At 39.1% G+C, this 25,783-nt stretch overlaps 1 protein-coding gene across 6 annotated transcripts in view; it reads left to right on the forward strand.

Moving 5' to 3' along the window:
* Window positions 1–24,615, forward strand: part of nhsl2 (NHS-like 2) — a 71,051-nt gene extending 46,436 nt beyond the window's left edge. For 3 of the 6 annotated variants that reach the window (XM_084109015.1, XM_084109017.1, XM_084109018.1), the window contains exons 2-8: window positions 9,151–9,303; window positions 13,647–13,789; window positions 14,279–14,468; window positions 16,085–16,222; window positions 16,527–19,022; window positions 19,138–19,285; window positions 21,384–24,615. In XM_084109015.1, coding sequence (XP_083965141.1) covers window positions 9,151–9,303; window positions 13,647–13,789; window positions 14,279–14,468; window positions 16,085–16,222; window positions 16,527–19,022; window positions 19,138–19,285; window positions 21,384–21,705 — 3,590 coding nt within the window. In that variant the 3' untranslated portion in view covers window positions 21,706–24,615. The remainder of the gene's footprint in view (window positions 1–9,150; window positions 9,304–13,646; window positions 13,790–14,278; window positions 14,469–16,084; window positions 16,223–16,526; window positions 19,023–19,137; window positions 19,286–21,383) is intronic. The other 3 variants (XM_084109016.1, XM_084109019.1, XM_084109020.1) reach the window with 2 other exon arrangements.
* Window positions 24,616–25,783: the final 1,168 nt, after the last annotated feature.

Consider the following 25,783-nt stretch of genomic DNA (forward strand, 5'->3'; position numbering starts at 1 on the left):
ACCGCAGCCTACCGTCACACGCACGCTATTTGTTTATCCAGCACCGGCTTTGGAAATAACGATGTCCACAGATAAGGTAGAGTATGTTGCTTGATTTTATGAAAGTATGATGTATTGCGACATCAGAAACGAAGAAAAACAAAATAATGACATTGCTTGCTATTTTTTTGCTATTGTAACGCTTGCCGTAAAGCAAGTCATATTTGTAGTTTATGTCTCATTCGAACTACAGATCCGCTTCCCGATCTGGCAAACTTATACAAACTTAACCAATAGAGGGTCGCAAAGCGAATGCAGAAGTGCCGTTCACCCTGTTACGAGTTGATGAACCACTGAAACGATTTAGGTACAAAATAATCTTTGGTGTTGCTTTAATAGAAAATAGAACTTTTTCAATTTTGTGCACATTTAATATGCAGAAATAAAGGTATAGGTACAGTATATGCAGTAAAGACTTGTGCACACAGAGAACGCTAACTACAATGATAACTATTTTAGTGGCCACACCAATGGACGACAAGCTTCTTTTTATAATAAGCATATGCTGCAGTTATGTCATCTGCCACTTTAAATGCTTTAGCTCTTTAAAGTCTGGTGGATTCTGATTAACTGTCAATGTTCATTATATTATATTAGAAAAATATTTAAAAACAATCATTATATTCATAATCTGTTTCTTTGTTGTGCACAAACGCACCACAGCCATGTGTCATTTTGAATAAAGGTCAGGCCTAATAAAAATGAATCACTGCATTTTATTCTGTCAATAAACATAGAAAAACAGCTTCTCTGTGCTGTAGCCTCTTGTCAAAGTGTTTTGTAATGCCTGTCTAATCTTCACTCTTATGAATAATGCAACCACATTTGGGACTCATCTGCAAGATAGTTTGTACTCTTTATGTTCAGAGGAACATGAGTAGATGGATAAGGCCGAAGGGTATATGAGGGGTAGAGTATTGGAGAGGATGAGAAGAAGACCAGGGAAAAATTAACTCCAGAAGGCCAGTGGTCACATTTCCTTTCCCCCGCACACTTCCTCTTTGGGAAGTGTGTGAGCTTGTGCATGTTTGTTTATCAGACATACTGACACATAGACACACTTTCACTAATAGTCTGTCTTTCAGCACTTGTCATTCACACACGCTCACTGGCACCGGAGGAAACAGACGGGGAGGGTTGAAGCAGTGCAGAGGAAGCGGCAGTCACTTCAGTCAGCACTGCTGGGAGCAACACTGCAGCATATGCAAACACATCACAGCCTCACAACACTCAGTGCCGTGTTTCTGTGGAAAACATGTGGAATGGAGGAGGTGTCATGGAACCTGTGTGTGCTAACTCGCGTGGTGAGATTGTGGCCATGAGAAAATTATACTTCTATTGTGTGTGAGAGTCCATCCATCCATCCATCCTATTCTACATCCATCCATCCAATTCTATTCTACAGGATCCATCCATCCATCCTATTCTACATCCATCCATCCTATTCTATTCTACATTCATCCATCCCATTCTATTCTATTCAATTCTACGTCCGTCCGTCAGTCCGTCCATCCATCCATCCATCCCATTCTATTCTACATCCATCCATCCCATTCTATTCTACATCCATCCAGCCATCCCATTCTATTCTACATCCATCTATGGATGGATCATACATGCATCCATCCATCCATCCATCCTATTCTATTCTACATCATCCACCCAATTCTACATACATCATCCATTCATCCTATTCTATTCTGCATCCATCCTATTCTATTCTACATGCATCCATCCATCCATCCATCCATCCATATCTTTCTATTCTACATCCATCCATCCATCCTATTCTATTCTACATCCATCCATCCATCCATATCTTTCTATTCTACATCCATCCATCCTATTCTATTCTACATCCATCCATCCATCCATCCAATTCTATTCTCCATCCATCCATACTATTCTATTCTACATCCATCCTATTCTATTCTATATCCATCCATCCAATTCTATTCTACATCCATCCAATTCTATTCTACATCCATCATCCATCCATCCTATTTTATTCTACATCCATCCATCCAATTCTATTCTACATCAATCCATCCAATTCTATTCTACATCCATGCATCCATCCATCCAATTCTATTATACATCCATCCATCCATCATCCATCCATCCAATTCTATTATACATCCATCCATCCTATTGTATCCTCCATCCATCCATCCATCCATCCATCCATCCATCCATCCATCCATCCATCCATTTCTATTATACATCCATCCATCCATCCATCCATGCATCCAATTTTATTCTACATCCATCCATCCAATTATATTATACATCCATCCATCCATCCATCCAATTCTATTCTACATTCATCCATCCATCCTATTATACATTCATCCATCCATCCTATTCTACATCCATCCATCCATCCATCCATCCTATTCTATTCAACATCCATGACCCAGACCCCATGACATTTAAAATTTTAGTCCATGTCTGCTAGCTTTGAGCTAATCTATACGCTAGGTTACACGCTGCTGCAAAGCATGACAAAAGTTGATAAATTTCACTTTATTGTCTTTGGGGCCATACAAACAGAACGCATTTTTTGCAGTTCACTGCAATGCTTTGACCAATGGCAACGGACATGTCTCTAGATATTTTATTCCACTACCCTGCATCGTGTGTGTGTGTGTGTGTGTGTGTGTTTGTCTGTGTTTAAACATGTTATGTGTGAATGGCCCCTTTCTCCTCTGGGAACACATACATAAAATTTGATGACTTGTACAATTTTGCTCAATAAATCACTCTCTAGTATAAGAAGATTGCCTTTTGCAATAACAAGTAGCAAATCATGGTTTGTTTGTGTGCCTTCAGTTGCGTAAACTCTTGCACATTATTTAGTTACTTGGACTAAGAATGAAGTGGCTGAAAGTTTCTTCATTGCTTTCGTCCCTGGTACAGCTTTGATATGTCTTGCCCATCTTCCTATTTCAAGAGAAAATGCATCAACACAGGAAAGAAAAGAGAGCTTGGTCTTTAAATAGTAGAAAGATATAGAGATCCAATATACACATTATTCACTCTGTCTGTGCTCACAGCTTCTCCATCACACTGTACATACAGTTACCTTGGAGAGAAAGACAACAGAGAGACACATTTCCATAAATATGAGCTGTGTCCATGTACTTTTGGATGTGAGCCTGGCTTATGCTTTATGTGTTGATTTCGCACTTGCATCGTAGTTTCCAAACCTCAGCTGAATGTTTCTGTGCAGATGTGGCAGCTGAGAGTGGATGTTAGTGTTTTCATCATTTGCTGATCGATTTAATTAATTGAGCGTCTGTTTTATACGATCACTTTGAGGACTGAGATTGTTTTTGTCTCGTACACACCATCTGCTGGTGTAAATCACCTTCATTCACTGCAGTGTTTCACAGCTTCTTATTGGTGCTTGTCCAGGTGTGGTGGTGATGTTGTCATGAACCTTCCCTTAACTCCGTCGGACATTTTTAGATCACTATCGCCTCACGTTCGGTGCTGCTATGTACATTCTCAATGTGCACCCAGTAAAAAACCCATCAAGAGCTCTAGTCCTGCTTGACGGTGTGGAAAGGCTTCAATCTCACACATCAGTGAAAGAAAAGAGGGAAAGATTGGGTAAAGGTAGAGAGAGAGTTTGGATTGGGATTCATGCCACTACAATTATCCTGTGAGATTAATTGCTTTTGGCAGCACTCTCTGTACGATCACAGAGCAAAAACACAATTTGATTCCTGCGTGTATGTGAGAAAATTGTGCGAGCCGATATGGGTTGGTGAGGGACACTAACACCCTTTTACAAGTGTATTCTTCTTTACTCATATTGGATATGTGCAAGCTTCTATCATCATGTTTCTAAACACATGTGTGTAGTAAAGAGCCCAGTCAAGCTTGGGATAAAATCATGAGAACATCTGAATAAAAAGGGAACCACTCATCAAAGCTCCCAGCATTGGCCAAGTAGAGAATATTTAATGGAAGTCAATCTCAATTTTATGCACTATTTATTAGCTTATGTGTATATAACCAAGGGGTGTTTGAGAAGGGAGGCAGGGATTCCAAAAACAAAATCTGAGTGCATATTTTGAAATATGAGAAAATAGTGTATAAAAGGAACACTGTCCAATAGCTACATATTCTCTTCAAGCTCCTAAATATGCTGTGGATGTGAGGGAAGAAAGATAAGATACATTAGAGCTTATTGGCTGATTACCTAGTCAATAATGCCCTTATCATGTTTTCTTCATCAATATGATTTCATCTATGACTTCATCACTGTCATCATTTAAATGTAAGCTCAAACACGTCAAGCAAGCATGGTTTAGCTTCCGTTTATCACATGTGATGTGTTCTATGAATGCTCATTGATCAGTGATTAAATACGAATATAAGCCAAATTAAATCTGTTCATCAAATAAAGCGATCTTTTCTTTTCAAAAGACTTGGATTAAACTGCTCAAATCCTATCGATTTTATTAAAAATAACTCAACTTGGGCTTTGACGATGAATTAAATACTTATGGGTTTGGAACAACATGAGGGTGAGTCGCATCGGTGAATAAGTCACGTTATTATTACATTAATGGCCGGTTTCACAGACAAGACTTATTAGCTAGTCCCAGACTAAAATGCATGTTTGAGTTGTTTTAGCTAAAAGCAACTTTATTTTATCTCAAGATGCACACCAGTATTTTTTTTTCTAAGGCACGTTTATGAAAGCTACTTAAATGTCTTAATTGAACTAAGGCCTAATCCTGGCTTAATCTAAGCCCTGTCTATGAAACCAGGCCTAAGGATAATATAAAATACCAGTAAATAAAATGAAACGTTTACCACATTATAAACACTATGAACATTTATTTTAATTCCCCTCACTCTTGGGTGAACTATCCCTTTAATTATAGTATAAATGTTTACACCTATCTCTCAGGAGAGGGATATTGTCTTATTGAAATATTAATTTTGTTAAAAACCACAAGACATATATTAAAATACATATACTGTAGATATTGGACATATATTAAAATTATAGAGCTGAAGAATTTGATGAAAACTATTTAAGTTCAAACTGAACTATTTAAAAATATTTTGTCTGCTGCTAAATTTGGCAGGTCTGAGCACAGTTTGAGATATTGTTGAGATCTCTTCTGAAACCCTAGATGAAGGCAATACTGTATGTGAGATTACTGACGATTTTCTTCTCCTCTGGGTTTGTAAGGCTTTAGTTACAAAGTCTTCTCAACTTTAGGCACTTTATGTGCTGTTCATGTGGTGTTGTACCAGCAAATATCCTCCGGATACATTCTGCACAATGACAATGAGAAGAGTTGAGACAAAATGCTTATAAATGTTGAAGTGGGTAACAGCAGCAGCCTGGTCGTTTCTCTTTGTTTATCTTGGCCGTTGTCTTCTTTTAGCTGGATATGCCACTTAGAAGAGCAAACAAACATGAGAAACGAATACATTATTTAGAGTTTCTGGAGACAGGCCTAGTATAACCAAAATATACAGAATATGCTTTGAATCAGCACAGCGTGATCATTATGGCCTGCATGACATGATATTTCTGCATGTGAAAAAGCCAAGTAGTTTCTCAAAAAAATAGCTTCTGTCATGAGAGTCGTCATGTAGAAACATCATGCCATGTTTAATGTCCTGTAGTTCAAAGATTCAGCTCATGCACATTAATCATCTGCCAATGAAGGTGAGAACAGTGGGCTAATTAAGCGTAGCATGCATGTGACTGAGTATAGGGGAGTTCAGGAAATGGAAACATGGAAAGATTTTACACCTTTGACATGAGATTGTTTCCTTAATCTTACTGCGGTTGCACCACTACGGAAGTAATTAGGAGTCAGTTGTTTTTTTCTTGTTTTTTTCTGTGGATTGATTGTATTTTACTGATAGCCCAAAATCAAATGTACATGTAGGTTGGCTGAGCCTAGGTTTGTATCTTAAAAGTATTGTGTCTGATCCAGACAGAAGACTTACCGTGAATGACTTCTAGAACATCAGCCCAGGCTAACATTTCTTATTTTACACCGTCATAAAAAAAAAAAAAAAATCTATGTAAATTAAAAAAACAACAACATTAAAAACATTATTAGAGTATGTTTTACAAGAAAACACTATTTCGGTCTTTATACATAATTTTCATATTTTAATAGAATGCTTTACTTGCTATTTCTTTGTAATTCATTGTGAGGTTTACTAGCCATTTTTGAGTGAAAATTATTTATACACCATTTTTGTGTGTGTGTGTGTGTGTGTGTGTATAGCCCCTTCTGTTTGTCCTGATGCTCAACATGTTGACTTTGCTTTGAATTCCATCAATCTTTATGCTTTGAAGATCAGTCAGAGTTGCGTAAGAGGAAAAAATAGCATATTAATTTCCTCTTGGAGAACTAGTGCTGAAGTTGTAATTAAGTGTGCTCAGTTAACCTCTCGGGAGATAAGTGAACGTCCTTTTTCATCAGTGTCTTTTTCTATCTCTCTGCTCTCTGGCAGTAAGCTTTAAATAAAGATGTGTTGTTGGCTTGCAGGATTATAAAAGTATAAAAATGTATGAATCATTTTGCCCTCACCATTGCATTAAAACCTTACTGTGTGATGTCTTTCAGTCACAATGTAATCTCTTATTCTGATACTTTTTTGTTTACCAAAATAAGTTTCACAGCATGTTATTGAATATGACATGTTAATGTATTTGGTCTTTGCAGACTAGTTCTACTATGCTGCTGCTTCAGAGCAAGTACGTAGACATGCTGCTGTGAGCATGTAAAATATGCTGCTGCCGCTTAAATAGACATAAATCCTGTAGCAGATAGGCAGGTGGAGCTGGGAGAGGTGGAGGGTTTCAGAGTAACTGATGGCACGCTGCAGGACTAGCTTATGGTGCTTTTCAACGGCATGGTATGGCTCGGTACGGCTCGGTTCGCTTTACTTTGGCTCGGTTTGCTTTTCCACAGCAGTTAGTACCGCTTCAAAGTGGGTGGGATTATAGACTGATCAATATAGTTGTGCCAGATCCAATGATGCTGTTAGTGACGATTCTCTCTGACCAATCAGTGATCTGCAGTGTTTACACATCACGTTTTAGTATCGGTACGGCTCGCTTGGAACCTTAACTGAGGTGGTACTAAAAAAAAGTACCAGGTACTAGGTACTATACACAGTGGAAAACCCCCCAAAAGTGAGCCGTACCGAGCTGTACCATGCAGTGGAAAAGCGCCATTACAGTAAACAATAAACCAGACTATTTAAATGTTGAGCAAGCAATCTTATTGGCTGCAGGGTTAGCAGAGGCCAATCAGCTTTTGCCATGTGGAAATGGTGTGATTGCTTGAAGACTGCATGTAAGGACCAATCAGCTTGCGCCCTCTAGAGTTTCATGACTGAACTATATATTTCAGCAGTCTATAATTATGTAGTATCCTCCTGGGACCCAAGAATAGACTTTTGTCCACTGTAGTGGACATTATATTTTAGTGAATTTCTCTGACGTCATACATGTCACATGACACAACCTGGGTGTCCTGTAAAGAGCACATTCAGGACTTTTCAGAGACACCAAATGTTTGGAGGTTTCACCATGAAAACAACTTCTCCTTGGTCTTTAAAAATGTCTGACATTAATTTAGTGATCAAATGTAGCATTCTTATGGAAATATGATAATATATTGTAATTATAATTTAAATTGGACTACTTTTCAAATTGTATTTCATAAAACAACATCTCAGGAAAATGTTAAGGGGTTTCAAATAAAAAAAATATTTTCTGTTACAGAACAGGGCGTTGATTTCAAACGTGTCCACTGTAGAGGACACCAGGACTTAAATCATGTTTATCAGGCATTTTGTGAGACACAAGTGAATATGGAAATAAATTATACATCAATATTCCTATGAAATATTAGATATTATTATTAAAATGTTGCCAATTATTACTCCAATTATTACACTTCTTTTTTCATTAAATGTTGCTCCAAGAACACATTAAGGTGCAAATAAGATACAGTTTATATATACATTGCATTGAATGGGAATATTAATTTATGGACATTTTACCCACATATTGCATAATGTAAAATGGTGTATCAATTCATTCCATTATTTCTTTCATAACATAGTTGAGAATAATCTTCATACAAATTTTGGTTGAAAAAATCCTGAAACCCCCAACTTTATTGGTGATTGAAAAAAAAATCCCATTGTTTTTGCCTATACATATAATTTCATGTCATTTTATTTTTTAAACAACTTAGTCCTGGCGTCCACTACAGAGGACATGGCATAACTTATGAATAAAATATTATTTTGCAAAAATGTTTTTTTACCATTTGTTTATTGTGATCTAAACAGTGTGATGACATGGAAAAAAACTAAATTCAAAAAACTTTTTTTTTCTGGGTCCCAGGAGGATATGTAAACAAATTATTCTAAGCAGTCAAACCTAACTCTGGTCAGATAACTATAACGATAACTGTATTAGCATCTACAACAAAAGACGATAATGTTCAGTTTATTATTAAATGCTTGAGTTCTTTAAAGTCAGTGGATTCTGATTGACTGACAATGCTTTAATCATTGATCAGCTGGAAAAAACTGATTCCAATGATATAATTCCTCTGTGTTAGTTGTGGTGTGGAGTATGAACTTCTCTATTCTCATAGAATTAGAACAATTATTAATAATTTCTTGTTATCATTATAGTTATCATCCTTGGTGTGAACGGGCCTTAAGTCTACAGATGCTGCTGCACTACCATAAGAGAAAAAACATTGTTCGCTCTGTCAACGCATGCTCTTTCTGTTGGGTCTCCAGTATAATTTGTCAGACAGAAAAACATATTAGGTTTGTAATGAATTAATTGTCATGATTACAGGATCGCAAATCTAGTGTGCGGTTGCTTCGTTGGATGTCTCCACCTCTCAAGCTGCCGTAGTAGGCAAATATATAAAAATATATGCAAATTGTATCAGTTTTTATTTATGTATCTTTTTTCTCCCCTCCCTCCTTTCCGCATCTCTCTCTCTCCTTTTCTCTTGCTCTCACTTCCTCCTTCTATCTGTATCTCTTGTTCTTCTCCCCTCCCTCTGTCTCTCTCTCTGCCAGCCGCCACCAACTTGGACTCGGAGAGCAAACGAACGGCCCACTTCCAATCGTCATGGCAACAGCATGTGAATGTGTTCGGCTCGTGGAGTAGGCCGGAGTGTGTGCAGGAACTGCACCAGGAGGCTCAGCTGAACCTACAGAGTCTGCTTCAAGGTAGGAGAGTCAGCTTCGTCTGTGTGTTTCGGTGCCACGATCATCCCTGCCTGCCTGGATCTGCCTGTGTGTTTTCATTTTGTTTTTGTGGGTGTGTGTTTTGCTTTGCCTTGCATGCATGCTGTCTGCGAATATCTTCCACATCCATTCCCATTCTGTGTTTCCCAGTGCATGTAAGAGAGGCACTATTTGTTTTTCTTTTCCTCCGAGCATCCTCATGTTTTCCCTCCCCTCGTCTCCCATCATTCCCCCTCTATTTCTGACTTATAATTCGTCCTTCCTTATGATCCATTAGATTCATTTCCATTTGTCTCCCTTTCTCTTTTGGCTTTTTCGTTCGCTGAATGAATATGTCAATGCTCTTGACTCCTGTCGCTGTGTGTGTGTGTGTGTGTGTGTGTGTGTGACTGTACATGGTTGAATTTCCCCCTTTTATCTCTTTCTTGTTTGAAGTCAGCTATTAATGTTTCTGTGAGGTATGAGATGCTATTCTGGTTTAAAATCAGATCGACTGGGCAGCTGTTGCTTAAACAACAGTGAGTGGGTGGTCAGTGTTTTATTAATGTGTGGCACTGTGCTATGTGCATAAACAGCAATTTGCCATTGCATATGCCTGTCTGCCATTCAAGGATGTAGCCAAATGTGAAGACTGGGGGGAGCAAGAAAAGTTTAAGACTAAGAAACCCGTTGATTGACTATTCAGACATTGAATAGTCAGTGTCTGAACAACTTAAATGTCTGAATATAATCTGAATATTGAGGGAAACGTCTCCCCCTCAATGTCAATGGTGGTTACGGCCTGACATAATATCTTCCTTATGCCTTCCTTACCGCTCAGGAGCCACGACCACAGAAAGAAGTGTACACATTGTACAATTTTGGGCTGTCCAAGACGAAAGTTGACCAATTGTGACGATTTCTGTGGTCGTGGCTCCTAAGCGGTAAGGAAGGCATAAGGAAGATATTATGTCAGGCCGTAACCACCATAGACATTGAGGGGTGTACACATTGTACAATTTTGGGCTGTCCTAGACGAAAGTTGACCAATCGTGGCGATTTCTGTGGTCATGGATCCTAAGCGGTGGTCCTACATCGTACAGAGAGAATCAAAAATGGCCGTTGTCACGGTCTTGCGACCAAAGATAGCCTGCGATCATTTTCTGACAGTGATTATCTTAAAGTGTGTTGGGTGCTACAACCTATGTCTACTGAATAGCCAATAAAACTGCAACATGAAATGGCATATTGATCAATGTGACATGGTGCTAAAACTTAAAACTACTTACCTCCATTTACAAAATTGTCATGCCAAGTTGGCCTCTTCTCCCTAGCCATGACCGCGTCCATATTCTCCTCTTTTGCTTACTCTTTTTTTTTTCAGCGCACATAAAAACCACAATTTGCCAAAGAGCGATTCATCTTGCTTTATTTGTTTACCAGTAGCGCATGCTGATGACGTTTTATTCTTCTATACTAACTTGCGTAGACTGTACGTCGATGACAACTATTGAATCGTAGACTACGCTACGATTCAATAGTTGTCATCGACGTACAGTCTACATAACATGTCCTACTCAAGTTTATTAGATCCATGTCTAGATCTTATAGGATCTCTGAAATCGCACTGTCTGTAGCAGGTATAAGATGCAACCTTGCAACTTTGAGAACAATGAAATTTGGACAACGTAGTAAACACAGGACTTGTTTCGGAAAGCTCAATTAGTTGCAAAAGTAAGTCACATTTTATCTAAAGGCTAATTGGCAGCTTATCTTGTTGACTATGAATATGTGCCAGTGATACATTTGTATATTGATATAGTTGGTTGCTTTGATCTTTTTTGTTGCATGTTCTACTATTTATAATTTCCTAAAAATGATTGTATTATATTATAATTGATTTGTGTTCAATTATGAATGAGAAACAAAGACCAAATGGAAAATAGACCAGACACAAACTGCCCAAATTGACAAGAAAAGGGGCATTGTTGCTCTTGACCTCTTCCACTCCTCTACTGCATACACAAGACAAGGAGTGACCCATATTTAATAAATGGTTGGTTTTCAGTGAGCATCTTGTTAGGCGATGCTTTGAGGTCATTCATGACCACTCATACACGCTTGAGTGGTTGGCATCTTGTCTAGGCGAGCCATTTGATTGGCTGATAAGAATGGAGATTTTTGAGTCCCATTAGTTTTACTGACTGGCCCAAGATCAGGTCAGGGGAGGGGAGGGTGTGTTTGAATGAAATACCTTCTCTTCTCACACACACGCAAACTCATTCTCCCTGTTGCTTCTGGTACCCTCTCCCATACATCATCTTTGAAGTTTTAATATGGTCTTTGAAGCCTACCCTTCCACAGAGGCTTGTGTGATCCAACCACTGTTTTGGTGAGTTCTGACTCTCTATCTAGTTTACTTTCTTCTCTCTTGGTTGGAACTTACTTTAGTATGACTTTCCATGAATGCGTAGCTGCATCCATTGCATTTCTAACACTGTGCATATATCTAAATTTAACATGATCAACTTTGCTGAACTATTTAAGATCACAATACCGTTCAAAAGTTAGAAGATGGTATGATTTTTTTTATGTTTTTGAAAGAAGTCTCTTAATGCTCACCAAGGCTTCATTTATTTTATTAAAAATACAGTATTATTGTGAAATATTTGTACAAATTAAAGGAACTTTTTTTCTATTTTAATATATTTTAAAATATAATTTGCAAAGCTGAATTTTCCAGTGTCTTCAGTGTCACAGTGAAATCATTCTAATATGCTGATTTGCTGCTCAATAAATATTTCTTATTATTATCAATGTTGAAAACAGTTGTGCTACTTAATATTTTTTGGAAACTGTGATATATTTTTAGGATTCTTTGATTAATAAAAAGTAAACAAAAATAGCAGTATTTATTTGAAATTATTTTAAAAATTTACTGTCAATTTAATTGATGTAATGCATCCTTGTTGAATAAAAGTATTCTTTAAACTTGAATGGTAGTGTAGATACAGTGGGAAGGTTATTGCTTTAATATAGCAGAGCGTTTGGAAAAGTGAGGTTAGTTATGTATATTAAAGAGGAATTCGCTGTGTGGTTTGTGAGTAGAATGCTTTGCATGTTGGCCAGTGTTTGCAGAAGTTGGTCTTGTTACAGCTGCAGGAAATTAATAGTCATAACGTATTCCATAACACAACCCTCTTTTTTATATTTCACTTTGCTTTCCATGGGATTTTACACATCATATTACATGGCTTGGTCCATCAGTCTTTGCAGTGCATTCAGCACAAGTGTTTCCCTGAGTAACTTGAGGTCTAAGGCTAACTGCAGGATTGTCTTTCTGTGTATCTCATTAGTGTGGCAATTTGAAAGCCATCTGGTCAAGTTTCATTCCTGGAATAGAACTCTCTTCATTTGGCATGATAAATAAAATTCCAACACATATTCAAAAGTTGTGCATGTGGCAATGCACAGCTGTAGGCTGTAGTTTTGCTGCAGTCTCACTCTCATTTTAGTGGAGGTTTAGGATTTCAGCCCTGTGCTCTGTTCTGCTCTGTCCCAGCATGTGAAGAGGACTGTACTCAACGAGGCTAAACTTGGGGCTTGGGGCTATTGTTGACTCCGGAGGTATGCCATTGTCTTAGACAGCCCTCCATTGCTAGGCAACCCAAAGTCTAAGAGTGTGGCATCCCAGTTCGGAACAAGAGGGGTAACCCCCCCCCATCCACCCCCCAAACACAATCTCACACACACAGACCATATTATTGAGGACTATTATTGATAGACTGAATGCTTTTTATACTAACAGTAACATGTTATACTAAAGATAACATTTACTCTTACCTTACCCCTAAACCTAACCCTTACAGAATCCTGTGGACATTTTTTAGATTTAAATCACAACATGATTTGGCCAATTTATGAGCCTTTCAAGTAGAGGACAACTTAAATGTCCTCACAAGCCAGTCTGCCCTATTTGACATTTGAAGACATTTGTGAAAGTTCGGCTCTCACGAGTATAGCCAAACCAGTACACAGTTACTGATCTGTAAAGGATAGAGACTTGGATAAGTGAAGGATAGTGTTTTTTTGTGTGTGTGTTTTTGAGTATATAGTGGGAGGGGTGAAAGGGAATGTTTTGGGGGATTAAAATGGCTACAAGAATGGGGTGGGGTCTTGTGAGGGGAGTCCTTGGAATGAATGCAATGGTAATCATTTTGTTTACAAGAGCCCTAGGGAACATTTCTGACAAAGAGGGAGAGAGATTTCATTAATTGATTTCAGTGTGTCTTAGTGCTGTTGGCTGCTACCTTTAAAACTAGCATGTTGTGTCTGTGTCTACTCAGATTTTGAGGAGCAGTTGTATGATAACAGAGTGACAGGACAGACATTCAGACACCCTTCCTCTCAGAGCTCGGAGGACACGTCAACCACTCTCAGCCGATCCCCTTCCTCACTCAACAACAAGAAGACGGAGTTCGTTTTTGTGGTAATGCTTTCTTTTTAGCTCTTACAGTAAAAGTAGGGTTTTACTAAGCATTTTGGTCACTGTATTCTGACTTGTGTGCCACCAACAAACTCATTTGTTTGCTGAAAAAGCATTAATGTTTTGTATAAAGTTTGCAAATCTAATTAGATGTGGTTGTCCCCTGAGTGGAAACAGCTACAGGCTTCTCTGAGTCTGTGGTTTTGAGTCTGTAAACAAACAGTAGTTTAAAAAACCTGCAAAATCATTTACTAAAAAATTATAATATCCCAAATTCAGTGTTTGAATATAAAGGAACTTATTAATATAAATTAATTAATTATGAATTGCCATTCGTTAGTACCAGATTTACCAATTCTGCTATACATGCAGATTTATACTTAATACTTAAGTATATTATACTTAATAAACCTCAAAATCCATATTCAGAAATGGTTAAGCATTTTAATAATTACATAATTCATTACAAATACAAATTATTTCTCTCTTTAGCCTGCAAATAAGCAGGTGTGTGAGGATGAGACTACAACTTTAGGGGTTCGGGCGCAGGACCCAACCCCCTGCTGTTCAGAGAAGTCCCTTCTTGGCTGGAATTCCTCACTGAGTCCAGCTGTTGCAGAGAAACCTCGCTGGTACCTGGGCCGACATACTCCAGCTCACCTTGTACCCATTGAGATCACAGGTAAAGGTGACTTGGAATACTGTCATGTTGAGTATATCTGTATGTTTTTAAAGTCTTTTTAGAGTCTAACAAATCCAGCCTGTTTGAAGGTGTCATTGATGTGTTATGTTAAGAACTTTATTGCTAAATGTTTTACAACATTTCCCAATTTTATTAGTTGTATTAAAGTTGGCTTTTTTTAATGGAATGGGTGTATATTATGGAGTATGATTTTTTTAAATTGTGTACAGCTGATGTTCTGTACAATTTGGGAAAGAAACTCAAGCATGACATAGACTGAACAATAGTGTATCCCCAATAAGAAAGTCCTAGGTCGCTTGAAATAGTTCTGGATGTTTTTGGTCTTGCAAATCATATTATCATCAACATCACAAGCAACCCCATTTCTTAGTTCTAATGCTCTCTTTCCTTAGAGTTTACACATCAGATAAGATCATCAGATCACATTTTATATGTACTTTAAATGTTAAAGCATTTGCTCCTTTCTCAAACTTTCACCCTATTTGTTGTTTTGTTTAAAGCTCTTGTTGGAGTGCTGCTCTTGCTCTCCTTCCCCCTCTCTCTGTCTCAGCTGTCCCACACCCATCTCTCTAAATCTCCCTCTTGACTATCTTCTTGTTCCCCTCTCTGGCCTGGACACAGTGAAGAGTTGGTTGGATCCATAAGACACAGATAATGCTGTGCTTAGGCAGCCTGGAGTCTGATTCCCAAAGTGGTGCTGTTCTTCACCCGCTAAAGATAATGAACAGGTAGCTGTTGCCATGGCAACATGCAGCTCTCCCTCCTTCGCTTAGCTAGGAGGTGCAGAAAAAGCTGCATAGAGTGAGAGACAGACAGAAAGTGAATGAGTGAGAGAGAGAGAGAGAGAGAGAGAGAGAGAGATAATTGTAGTCGATGGGTGGGAGCAACAGGGATGGAGAAAGAAAGATTTTTTGTTGGTATTTTCATGAATGAAGCCAGCTCACGTGTTGGGAGCAAATGAGGTTTCGTTAGGTGTTTTCGGAGAGCTGTTTTCTGAGAAACAAAAGGGGTATCCATGTAAAAAACATTGTGAGAACTGGGCTTAATTAGCACATTATGTTCAGTTCCTTTCATCATTGTAGAATGGTGGACCATTTATCACAGCACTCCCTCATGCACCGGGTGTTTAAAATTATTAAACACCCAGTCCAATGCAGTCCTTGAAACCACATCAGCAGTGTATTATCCCACAGAAAGGAAAGAAAGTTACATAGATCTTCCATTGGGTAGTCCTTAGTCAATGCCTAGCTCTTGTTTTGATGTATTATCCAGTGTCCATTGTCTGATTTCATTTCTCCAGATCAATCTGGCACCATGATCAAGTCTCCAGCTAACCATCTATTTCATGTTGGCTATTGCTTTTATCCATAATATACTTTTTTCTTCATAAATTTACCAAAATGCTTGTCATTGCATACTCAGGTCTGATTACGCGGTCATGGCTAATGTTTTTCAGCCCAGTCATAACATGTATAGAATAATGTAGCTTTTATGCAACCATTTTAAGGTCATAAAAATAATTCATAAAAATAAAAAATTATCTGACTGAAGACTGTCAGTTAGCCTGACAGCTGGTATCTCATATCTTGCCTCAGGCCAGAGCTTTGATAAGCACTCCGCACGGCACAGCGAACTGCGGGCCCCCTTTAGAACTGATTCAGCGGTCAACCCAAAAACCGTTCGCCGCCCGAGGAGTGTGGTTGCAGGCCCTGATGTCACGCTGCACTGCCAAGGTGACTAACAGGAAGTTAGGCAAGTTACTGACAGGGTTTAGAGTGCAAAAAGAAATAAACAGGAAAAGGACAATGGGCACTGACCAATGACTTGTATCTAGAGTAATTTGTAAATCTAAAATCTAATGTTTGTTACAGCCACACAGAAGCTTTGACAAACTGTCACACAGATTGTAATTTATTTTAGCTAACAATGTTCTGATTGAAATGCATCTTTCAGAATCTTTACAAAAAATTCTACTTATCTAAGAATGAAGGACTAAATTCTCTTTTTAAACTATTTTTTAAACTATTTTGTCTTTAGGTGACAGCAAAATTCTTGCTGTTGATCTAATACAAGGTGCCTGTTCCCCTGGATCCTCTCAACCCAGATCTTTAGAGCCCACCACCGAAAACACGGTCCAACAGCATATTCCCCTTCGGAAGACCCAGAGCGACCTGGAGTACAGTGTTCCCCCATCCCCGAAGACCCCATCATGCATGATGGATCATGCCACTCTGATGTGCCCAAGCCCCTCCTGGAATGGCCCAAAAGGTTCCACTTTCTCTCCTTCCTGGAATGACTCCTACAACTATGCTTTGGTTACGAGCTCTGCTTCTAAGCAGCCAATATCTAAAACTGGAATGTTAACACCTGGAGGTGAAGGAGGTGGTCTAATCTGTCCATCCCAGACCAGTTCAGGCCTCTCCATGAGCTCAGGGTCACACTCCAGTTCTTTCACCTCCATCTCGGAACCATGTGGGCACCGGGTGTACAGTGTGTTCACACAGGGCAGTGGGGTTGCCATAGGGAAACGGAATGACACTGAGGGGGCAGCTTCCACTGCAGTCACGGGAAATACCAAAAGTGAGCAGGAGAAGAGATCAGCCCGATCCAATATATTCAGGTTCCGTGAACGTTCACTTTCAACACCAACAGACTCTGGATCATTTTGCTCAGCAGATAATATATGTTCCCCAGGTGAGGCTGTCCCTGTCGTTCCAGAGGGTGAGAATTATGCCCTGCTATATCAGAGTAATAGCTCGGAGGATAGCACGAGCATTGATAACGTCTCTGTGACCACAGGTTCAGACTTTCTTCCAGATAGTCGACTGAGGTCACGCTCACGCAGTATCTCACTAAAGAAATCTAAGAAAAAGCCACCGCCTCCAGTACGTAGTGTGTCCCTGATGAAAAACCTATCAGAGGTTGGAGGAATGGGCTCCTACCACAGTGAAGGGCGTTTCAGGGATGGCAGACCCAAGAGTCTCTTTATCCCTCGAGATCACCATATTCAAGATTCATTCGTGCCTGAGTTCCTGATTGCCAAACCTGAGGACGACACAGATCAAGCCCACAGTAGTTTGGAGACATCTTCTGATATTTCTCAGCCTGCTGACAGGGAAACAGAGCTTGGGTTTTCTCCTCACTGGCCGCTCAATGAGTGGAAGTCCAACAATGATCCCTACCGCTCACTGTCAGGTTCAAGCACAGCCACAGGTACCACAGTGATTGAGTGCATGAAGGTGCGGGGCAGCTCAGAATCCCTGAATTCACCTTCAACCTCACGAGCCACGTCTCCATCCCAGCTCTCAATTGAGGCTGAGACCAAGGTTTCCCCCTTTAAGCCCCCATGTCTCATGTCTCCATCCAGTGGCTACTCAAGCCAGTCTGAAACTCCAACCCCAACTATATCAAACACCCTCATCACTGGACCTTCTCCAGTTGGCTGCAAGATGCGGCCAAAGATTCCAGAGCGGAAATCTTCCCTCCCAGCTTCTGCAAAGGATAAATCACGGTCACGTCTTTCATTTGAACTACCTGCAAACTCTCAACTGGATTTGTCCTCTGTCAAACCCAAGCCTAAAGCCAGCCGACGCCATTCTGACACATCTACAGCCAACAAACCAGGTAAACTGAGCCCCAGTCAGTCTTCCCTGCCTATGGTGACCACAACAGACTTACGAAACATCCGCCTTCGTTCAGTAAGCCGCTCAGAACTTGAGGACAGTCCTGATGGCTCTTCTGACATTATAGAGGAAGAGCAAATTCGAGATCTCAGCCCTCCTATCACCCCCTCTAACACAAAACAGTCAAAGCCACCAGTTGCAATGAAGCCGCCTCTACCTAAACGACCCATGAATTTGATGCTTAAATCTCCCTCATCCTCCCCTCTGGCACCTGAATCTCCTCCATCTTCCCCTGTGGACCGACCCATGCCTGTGGGTAACATCTATATGGTTGTAAGAAAGCCTAAACCTAAACGACCAGCTCAGTCATCACTCAGCACATCTGCAATAGCCCCTCAAGAGCCACTCCGCAGCTATGTTCCTCCTCTCCCCGAGTTTGACCTGGAGCATGGGATTCCCATTGAAGAAGATCTTCCATCCCCAAGTAGCCCAGAGAGAGAGGACAAAAGTAAGACCCTTCCAAGTAGAATGACAATATCCTGTTTAGCAGAATTAGACAAAAGAAAGCCTAAGGTACCTCCTCCAGTGCCCAAAAAACCCAATGTCCTTCTTCTGCCCTCACCAAGCAGCCAGACCAATGGCGGCGCAGAGAGGCAAACTCTACTTTACGATAGCATCTCCCAGTCACCTACAAGTCCATCAGCATCTGAGATTGAGGGAGATTTGCTTAAAGATGAAGATCAAGATGATCCTGCAAAGCTAATTTTACATGGAAACTATAAATATTCTGAAAGTTATGAGACCTTTGAAAATCAGGAGAATGATGTGGTAGTTGAAGAGAATAGTTCAAAAGATTCAGGTTTTCAACAAATTACGGAAAGAGAGACACCTCCAGCAGAGACAGTAAAAGGTTAAACACTTTTTACATTTTCAGTTAAGACATTAATTTTATACAAATACTGTTTTATTTAGATATAGCCATTTTGTGGCTTAATTTGTGTTCTTTTAAAAATGCTGCTCCACAGAAACTTATGCAGAAACAGAAATACTGGAAGAGAACAACTCTGCAGTTGACAAGACCGAACTACACATTACTGAGGAAACAGACGACGATGTATATGGCCACACACCCACAACTCATACCACTGAGGACCTCTTCACCATCATTCACAGGTACAGAATTTGTTTAACATTCACACTGATTCATTTAACTATTTCTGTCTGACCAAAGTTACTCACAGTTTGGTGTAATCTGGCATAATGAACATACATGTGGTGGATATGGTCTATTACCTGATGTCAGGAGCTATGTCTTCTAGTGCAGTGGTCACAACTTAATTTTCCCTGTCAGACTGAAATAAAATTACTTTATTCATCAATGTCACATGTGAATTGATAGCGGCACATTATCTTTGTTATACATTTAAAAATTCCTGATCATTATATAAAAGTCATCTTGTGAAACCATCTAATTTAAATCATCTTCGTCAATTAAAGATTTATTAGAACTATTCACAAATTAACAATAACTAAAAAAGTATATATATATTTTTTTTACTTTTTACAGTTTATATACTGGATGTGTTTCGGAGAGACTGTTTTGACTATTTAGGTTTTGTTATTTCTTTCTTCTACAAAGTACTATTTCTGCCCATGTGGAAATAATTAATAAGTATAATATTTATAATGATATAACTATGTTTTGCTGGAAACAATTTTTTCCAAGACATATTTCTGTGGGTATTTGACTATTTAGGCTCAAACTCGAAGCCCAAAGTATACTTTACTTTTTTGTGTTTTGCTTCGTCTCAAGGTACACACACAAAACGCAGCCTATATCTAAGTGTTCGAGTACTCAATTGATTTCTCTTTCGTGGCTTAATAGACTGCATTTTACGACAATACATTACTGACAGCTATACTGATTTGGATGTTAAAGGTCCCATATTATGCCCCTTTTCACAAGATGTAAAATAAGTCTCTGATGTCCCCAGAGTGTGTATGTGAAGTTTCAGCTCAAAATACCCAACAGATAATTTTTTACAGCATGTTTAAATTGTCATTTTTTGGGGCTCAGAAAAACGCGCTGTTTTAGTGTGTGCCCTTTAAATGCAAATAAGCTGCTGCTGGACGACCCAGGGGGCGGAGTTTCATGAGCTCGCGCTCAGTCTCTCAGGACAATTTCATCTCACGGAATGATGATAATATCAGAAACTCTCAGTAACGGTGTTCATTTCGAGTCGGACAATAATGTCTACAGAGTCAGAGTGCTGTATAGAGATGAAACCGGTATAGTTTAGTAGTTTAATTACGGTTATTATAACGTATTTGTCATCTGCTTGTATGTATCCATTATTTATTAATAGCCTACAAGTCTGCTGTCTGAATGATGATCAAACATATACTGATGAGTTTAATAAAGTTTATTGTACATCACACAAAAGATGAAGCGTCAGTTTTACTTCAGAAAATCACCGTAAGAGCTGAGTAAACAGTAAGTTATAAGAAGTGCGCAAGTACATAAACGAATTTCGGTAGAGTTGAGGGAGCATTCCTGTGGGCGGAGGTTAGTCAAAAAACGGTTCTAGTGACGTCATTAAAGAAGGAAGTAGAGGGATGTAGTCCAAACGGGCCGTTCGATGTAGGCGACTTCTGTTAAATAAAATATCTCGCTTGGCATTGAACTTTGAGCTTTATAATTTACAGATATTATTTATGCTCTAACAGCAACATTACACACTAACTAAAGTTTGAAACATGGGATCACGAAGACGGGACCTTTAAGTTTGACCTTTTTGGGAAGGACGAAAGTGCACAGCTATACATGAAAGGGGTGCATAATTTATATTTATATGATAAAATTAGTGCATTAAACAATTATTATTATATCCAAAATTGAAATCTGAAATACAATTTGATTAATCACCCAGCCAATTTTGATACCATCGTAAACCCTGTGAATTCATTATAATCAAATATATCAAATACTGTATCACTGGGATACACAGCATATGTCAGTGTAAACCAGGGTTCCTCAAATCTGGCCCTGGATGGCCACTACCTGGCAGAGATTTGTTCAAGCCCTGATCAAACTCGCCTACCTATAATTTTGACTAACTCAGAAGACCTTGATTGGTTTGATTGAGCTTGCTCGTGAGTCTTTGATTAGGGTTGAAGATAAGCTCTGCAGGGCAGTGGCGCTCCAGTGCCAGATTTGAGGAACCCTGGTGTAAACTTCTACAAAACATTTGTATTGTTCTGGCTTTCCTAGGTCAAAGAGGAAAGTTCTAGGTCGCAAGGAACCAACAGATTCTTTTGGAAGTAGGCAGTGTCTGGTCTCACCCGTGAAAAGCAGTAGCACAGACCTCCGAACTCTGGGCCTCGGGACCACTCCTAGGTCAAGCTCACGAAATGAAAACTTTATGGCGCTTCTCCAGAAGAGGAGCAACAAAGCCAGCAGCGGGACCCGAGTTTCTGCCATGGAGTTGCTGAAGAGCACAAACCCCTTGGCACGACGAGTCACTGAGTTCTCTCAGTCACAACCAGATGGGAGCGTGACAAACACATCAAAACCAGCTCAGCAGGACCAGTGATTCCACTTGTCGAGAACCATATGCTGGCTATCAATATGGCTGGTTTTCCCAATGCTCCACTGCCCATCTAAACGGTTTAATTTACAAAGACCTCACGCTGAAGGAAAGTAAGTGTGTTTGAGTTGTTGCTTTCAGACAAGGGGATCACACTGATGATGTAAGATTGTTGAGGAGTATAGTCAGTATTAAAGGAAACTGAACCCACCACTGATACAAAATTCTGGCGTAGAAATCTGCTATTTTGGAAATACGAATGAAACTCTGGAATGGAAACTGCATCAAGAAATATTTTCAAGACTGTTCACTCTTTTAGGAGCCCAGCCTATATTTGAGGCCAAAGCCTGCTCTGCCCATTTCAGTGGTGGACTAGAAAGTGTCTTAGTAGGATTATTGTGTTTTAAAAGACTGCACAAACTCGCACAGAGAGAGGAGTGTATGACATGAGTCGGAAACATTCCACAGAGGTTGTAAGCAAGGTCTGGTACCCCTAAAAAATTAAGCACTTTCACCAGTACAGGAACTAGTTTACATGACAAAAAGCTATATTTGTTATTTTCCCTTGTTTCTTTTTCGGTGTTATTTTTTCAAAAGATATGAAAGGCCATATAAATGTCTTCTTGAGTTTATTTAATCTGTACAAAACTATGTATACGACATATAAATATATATATATATACGAAAATGTAACTGCTTGATCAAAGACGCAAGGGACACAAAACTGTCCATATCTGTGACAATTCTTGGGAAACTGCCTATTATTTTATAAGCTCACAGCACACAATGGATTGAAGTGGTCAAATTGAACCATCGTCATGCAATACACATGAACACACATCTAACGATCTTCCCACACTACCAGAAGTGTAAACAGACAGCATATAGCTATGATTGTGCCCAACATACAACAAATCAAAATTGACATAGACAAAACATACCTTAGAAAAGAACATTTGTGGACGGTACAAAATGAGGGAATAACACAGGAAGTGGGAGACAAAGGAGAGGACACTGGGCTACAGAAGAGGGGCAAGTAAGCGTTACCACAGAGTCATTGGTTTGGTGCTGGCCGTACATTGTGTCAAATCTCTCAGGGGTTTCTTTGCAACTCAAACCCATCATGGCTACTGGTCAAAGTGTATAATCTCTTCACAGAGATTTTACTCATCAACACACAAAGTATCAGGGACGAGATTTGCCAAGGCCTATGGACGGTAAAAGATGACAGGATTCATACAGCTCTCATTCTTGCCCCCACATTTTGTTCCCCCCAGAAAATTAGACGGCTCTAAATACCACAATTCCAGATCATCTCACAAGATCATTCAAACCCAAGTATAAAGCTTCTCACTTTATGTCCATTTCAGACTATGCATCAAAGCTGAATCAAACCTGCCCTTCTGTCTGCACTGGCAGTAAACGCCTGTGAATGTTAAGAAAGGGTGTGGCAGAGCTCAACACTTTATGTTTAGATTAAATTTTTGACCAAAAAGAACATAGTAGAAAATACTTTTTTAATGGTTGCCCTCCATGCAACTGCAAGACCGGATTGTAGATCGATGTTTGAATGCACAAAAACTTTGCAGACTTTGATCACTTGTGGTAATTTACTCAAGAACTTGAGTAGGTCATCTGTGGTAACTGACCACCATCCTACTTTAAGGGAATTTTGGAGACTACTGCAGATCGAGGATCTACAACAGGCAGCAGCAGAGACTGAAACTTCAGAGACTGCTTCTTCTTACCATTCCGAATGAAGCTCCCCTTCCTCATGTGACTGTTCTTCTGGCTCCCAATCAGACAATGGACAGAAACCTGGTGCTATTGAGCCAGAGCTCCCTCAGCAGTCCAGGAGAGGAAATGCTTGGCAAAAATCTGTTCTAACTCTTGATATTCATCTTCTCAGACTAGTCGTTCAGGTATTCCGACAATATGAAAAGCATAACGTGAAAAAAGAGACAGAATACCACCACATTAAAATAGTGTGTGACTCTTGTTTTAAATATTTAGTGAATGAAAAAAAGTCAGACAACCAGTGTTTATTTGCCTTGTACTCTGGCGTGAAGCCTCTGTGTTTTTAAATGCCTTGGTATTGCACTTCCGTAGAAGTATGCAGAGTTTCTTTTACTCTTTTTAGGATTTACTACTATGATATTTATCACTACTCTTGTGTACTCTGTGCTTAACCCTATCAATGTCAACAGTACTCTCACAGGTACATGCAGAGGAGAGAGGGAGGAACAGTGGAAGGAGAAGAGGCAAAACAAAATAGAGAAATGTACCTTAGTGGACTGTTAGAAGCCCTGTGCATCAGTAATGTAAATCCCACGGAGGGGAGACAAGTATCCATTGGAGAGACATACTTTTATTATAATCACATTAGTAGCGTTTGACAAACTGACATGAAAAAGTGACAAATTTCTCTCTAGAGTTTCACTGACTTCACTCAAGCCAATTTCTGCTCATCTCCTTTTTCCTCGCATGAACGATAGGGGTTCATCACATTTTGGTATACAGAGTGAAATGTGCCAACTAAGGGAGAAAAAAAGGGAGTCCTGAACAAGTTTGTTGACAACCATGTCAAGTGAAACCAACTACTTTTAATCAATTCTTGTCATGGCAAGTTGACAACTCCGCATCACGCATTGCCAGATTGAATGGGAAAAGCTTTAAAAATTGCAGATTGCCCTTGTTCTTTGGGAAGAGAAAAAAAAAGAAGACAGGATGGGAAGGTTCCTCAATGAAAATTATATTTTTGTTATTTTTTTCCTTGGAAAGACATTTTAAAATTTGCATATTATAGACCTCACCCTCCAGCAGAAATGAAGGTTGCTGTGGGATCTCTAATCAGCTGCAGTATGTCTTGCCTATGTGGTAAAAGGTATATCATTAAAATAAATTATTTTTCTTGCATAACAAGCCTTTGCAGTTGTGGAGTTCTTTTTCTATCTATTTACACACATACACACATTCGTTTTGTTTTTTGTTTTTTTAAATACATAACTGTTTTCTGTCATATTCCATACGATTTGAGGTCTTGGATCAGAGTTCCCTTCCAAACTGAGAAGCACACAAAACATTCTATTAGTAGGCTAATTCTACAACAAACTTATGTAATGACGTCCATTATGAGAAACCTGAGCAATATTGCCCCCTTGTGGGTTTATTTTTACTCTCCGTTTCTGCTTTATCAAACTTCTGCAGCGCTCACCTCAATAGCAGCCACAACCTCCGCGGTACTTTCATAAACGGTCTGTTTTTCGCTGTGCACTGGAAAATGATTCTGATCTATTAACCTATCGTGTGCCAACAACAAAGGTCACTGAGGTATTTTGATCTAACTGTAACATTTTTTTTATTTTTTTAATGTTGAGTAACACAGTCGTTCAAATTTTAGGGGTCAGTAAGATTGATGCTAGATGGCTGCATTTATTGGATCACAAATACAGTAAAAACAGTAATACTGTGAAATATTATCATTTAAAATAATGTTTTCTGTTTACATATAATGGAATCATTATGTAGCCTATATAATTAATTTATTCCTGTGATTTTCATTTTCAGCATCATTACTCCAGTCTTCAGTCTCACATGATCCTTCAGAAATCATTCTAATATGCTGATTTGATACTCAATAAATATTTATTTATATATTAGTATATTATATAATAATATATTATTATTACTATCAATGTTGATAGTTTTTCACTTTTTATTATTCTGGTTGAAACTGTTCTAAATAATAATAAAAAAAAATAAAAAAAAATGTTGTCTGTGGAAGTCTCAGTACCAAAAATGTTTCGTCCAATCATTGCATTCGGTCCGACTGCCTGTCAACATATGTATTTTCATACCTGACATCACACGTCATCAGTGCGTTCCATTAGGCTATGCAGAGAGTTGTAGACACTCACAGAGCGCTGCAAACAGCAGACTTTTACATTTCCTCTTGAACCATAACAACAAGCTTATGCTACATTCATGCCATGTTGTAAGACAGCAACCCGTGACGTTCCCCTCGGAGCTGTTCACGTCCTCGGAATCGGATTTATGCGTTTCTTTGGCAACACTATCAATGCTG

This window comes from Abramis brama, assembly GCF_963993115.1.
Source record: "Abramis brama genome assembly, chromosome: 3".
Lineage (NCBI taxonomy): Eukaryota > Metazoa > Chordata > Actinopteri > Cypriniformes > Leuciscidae > Abramis > Abramis brama.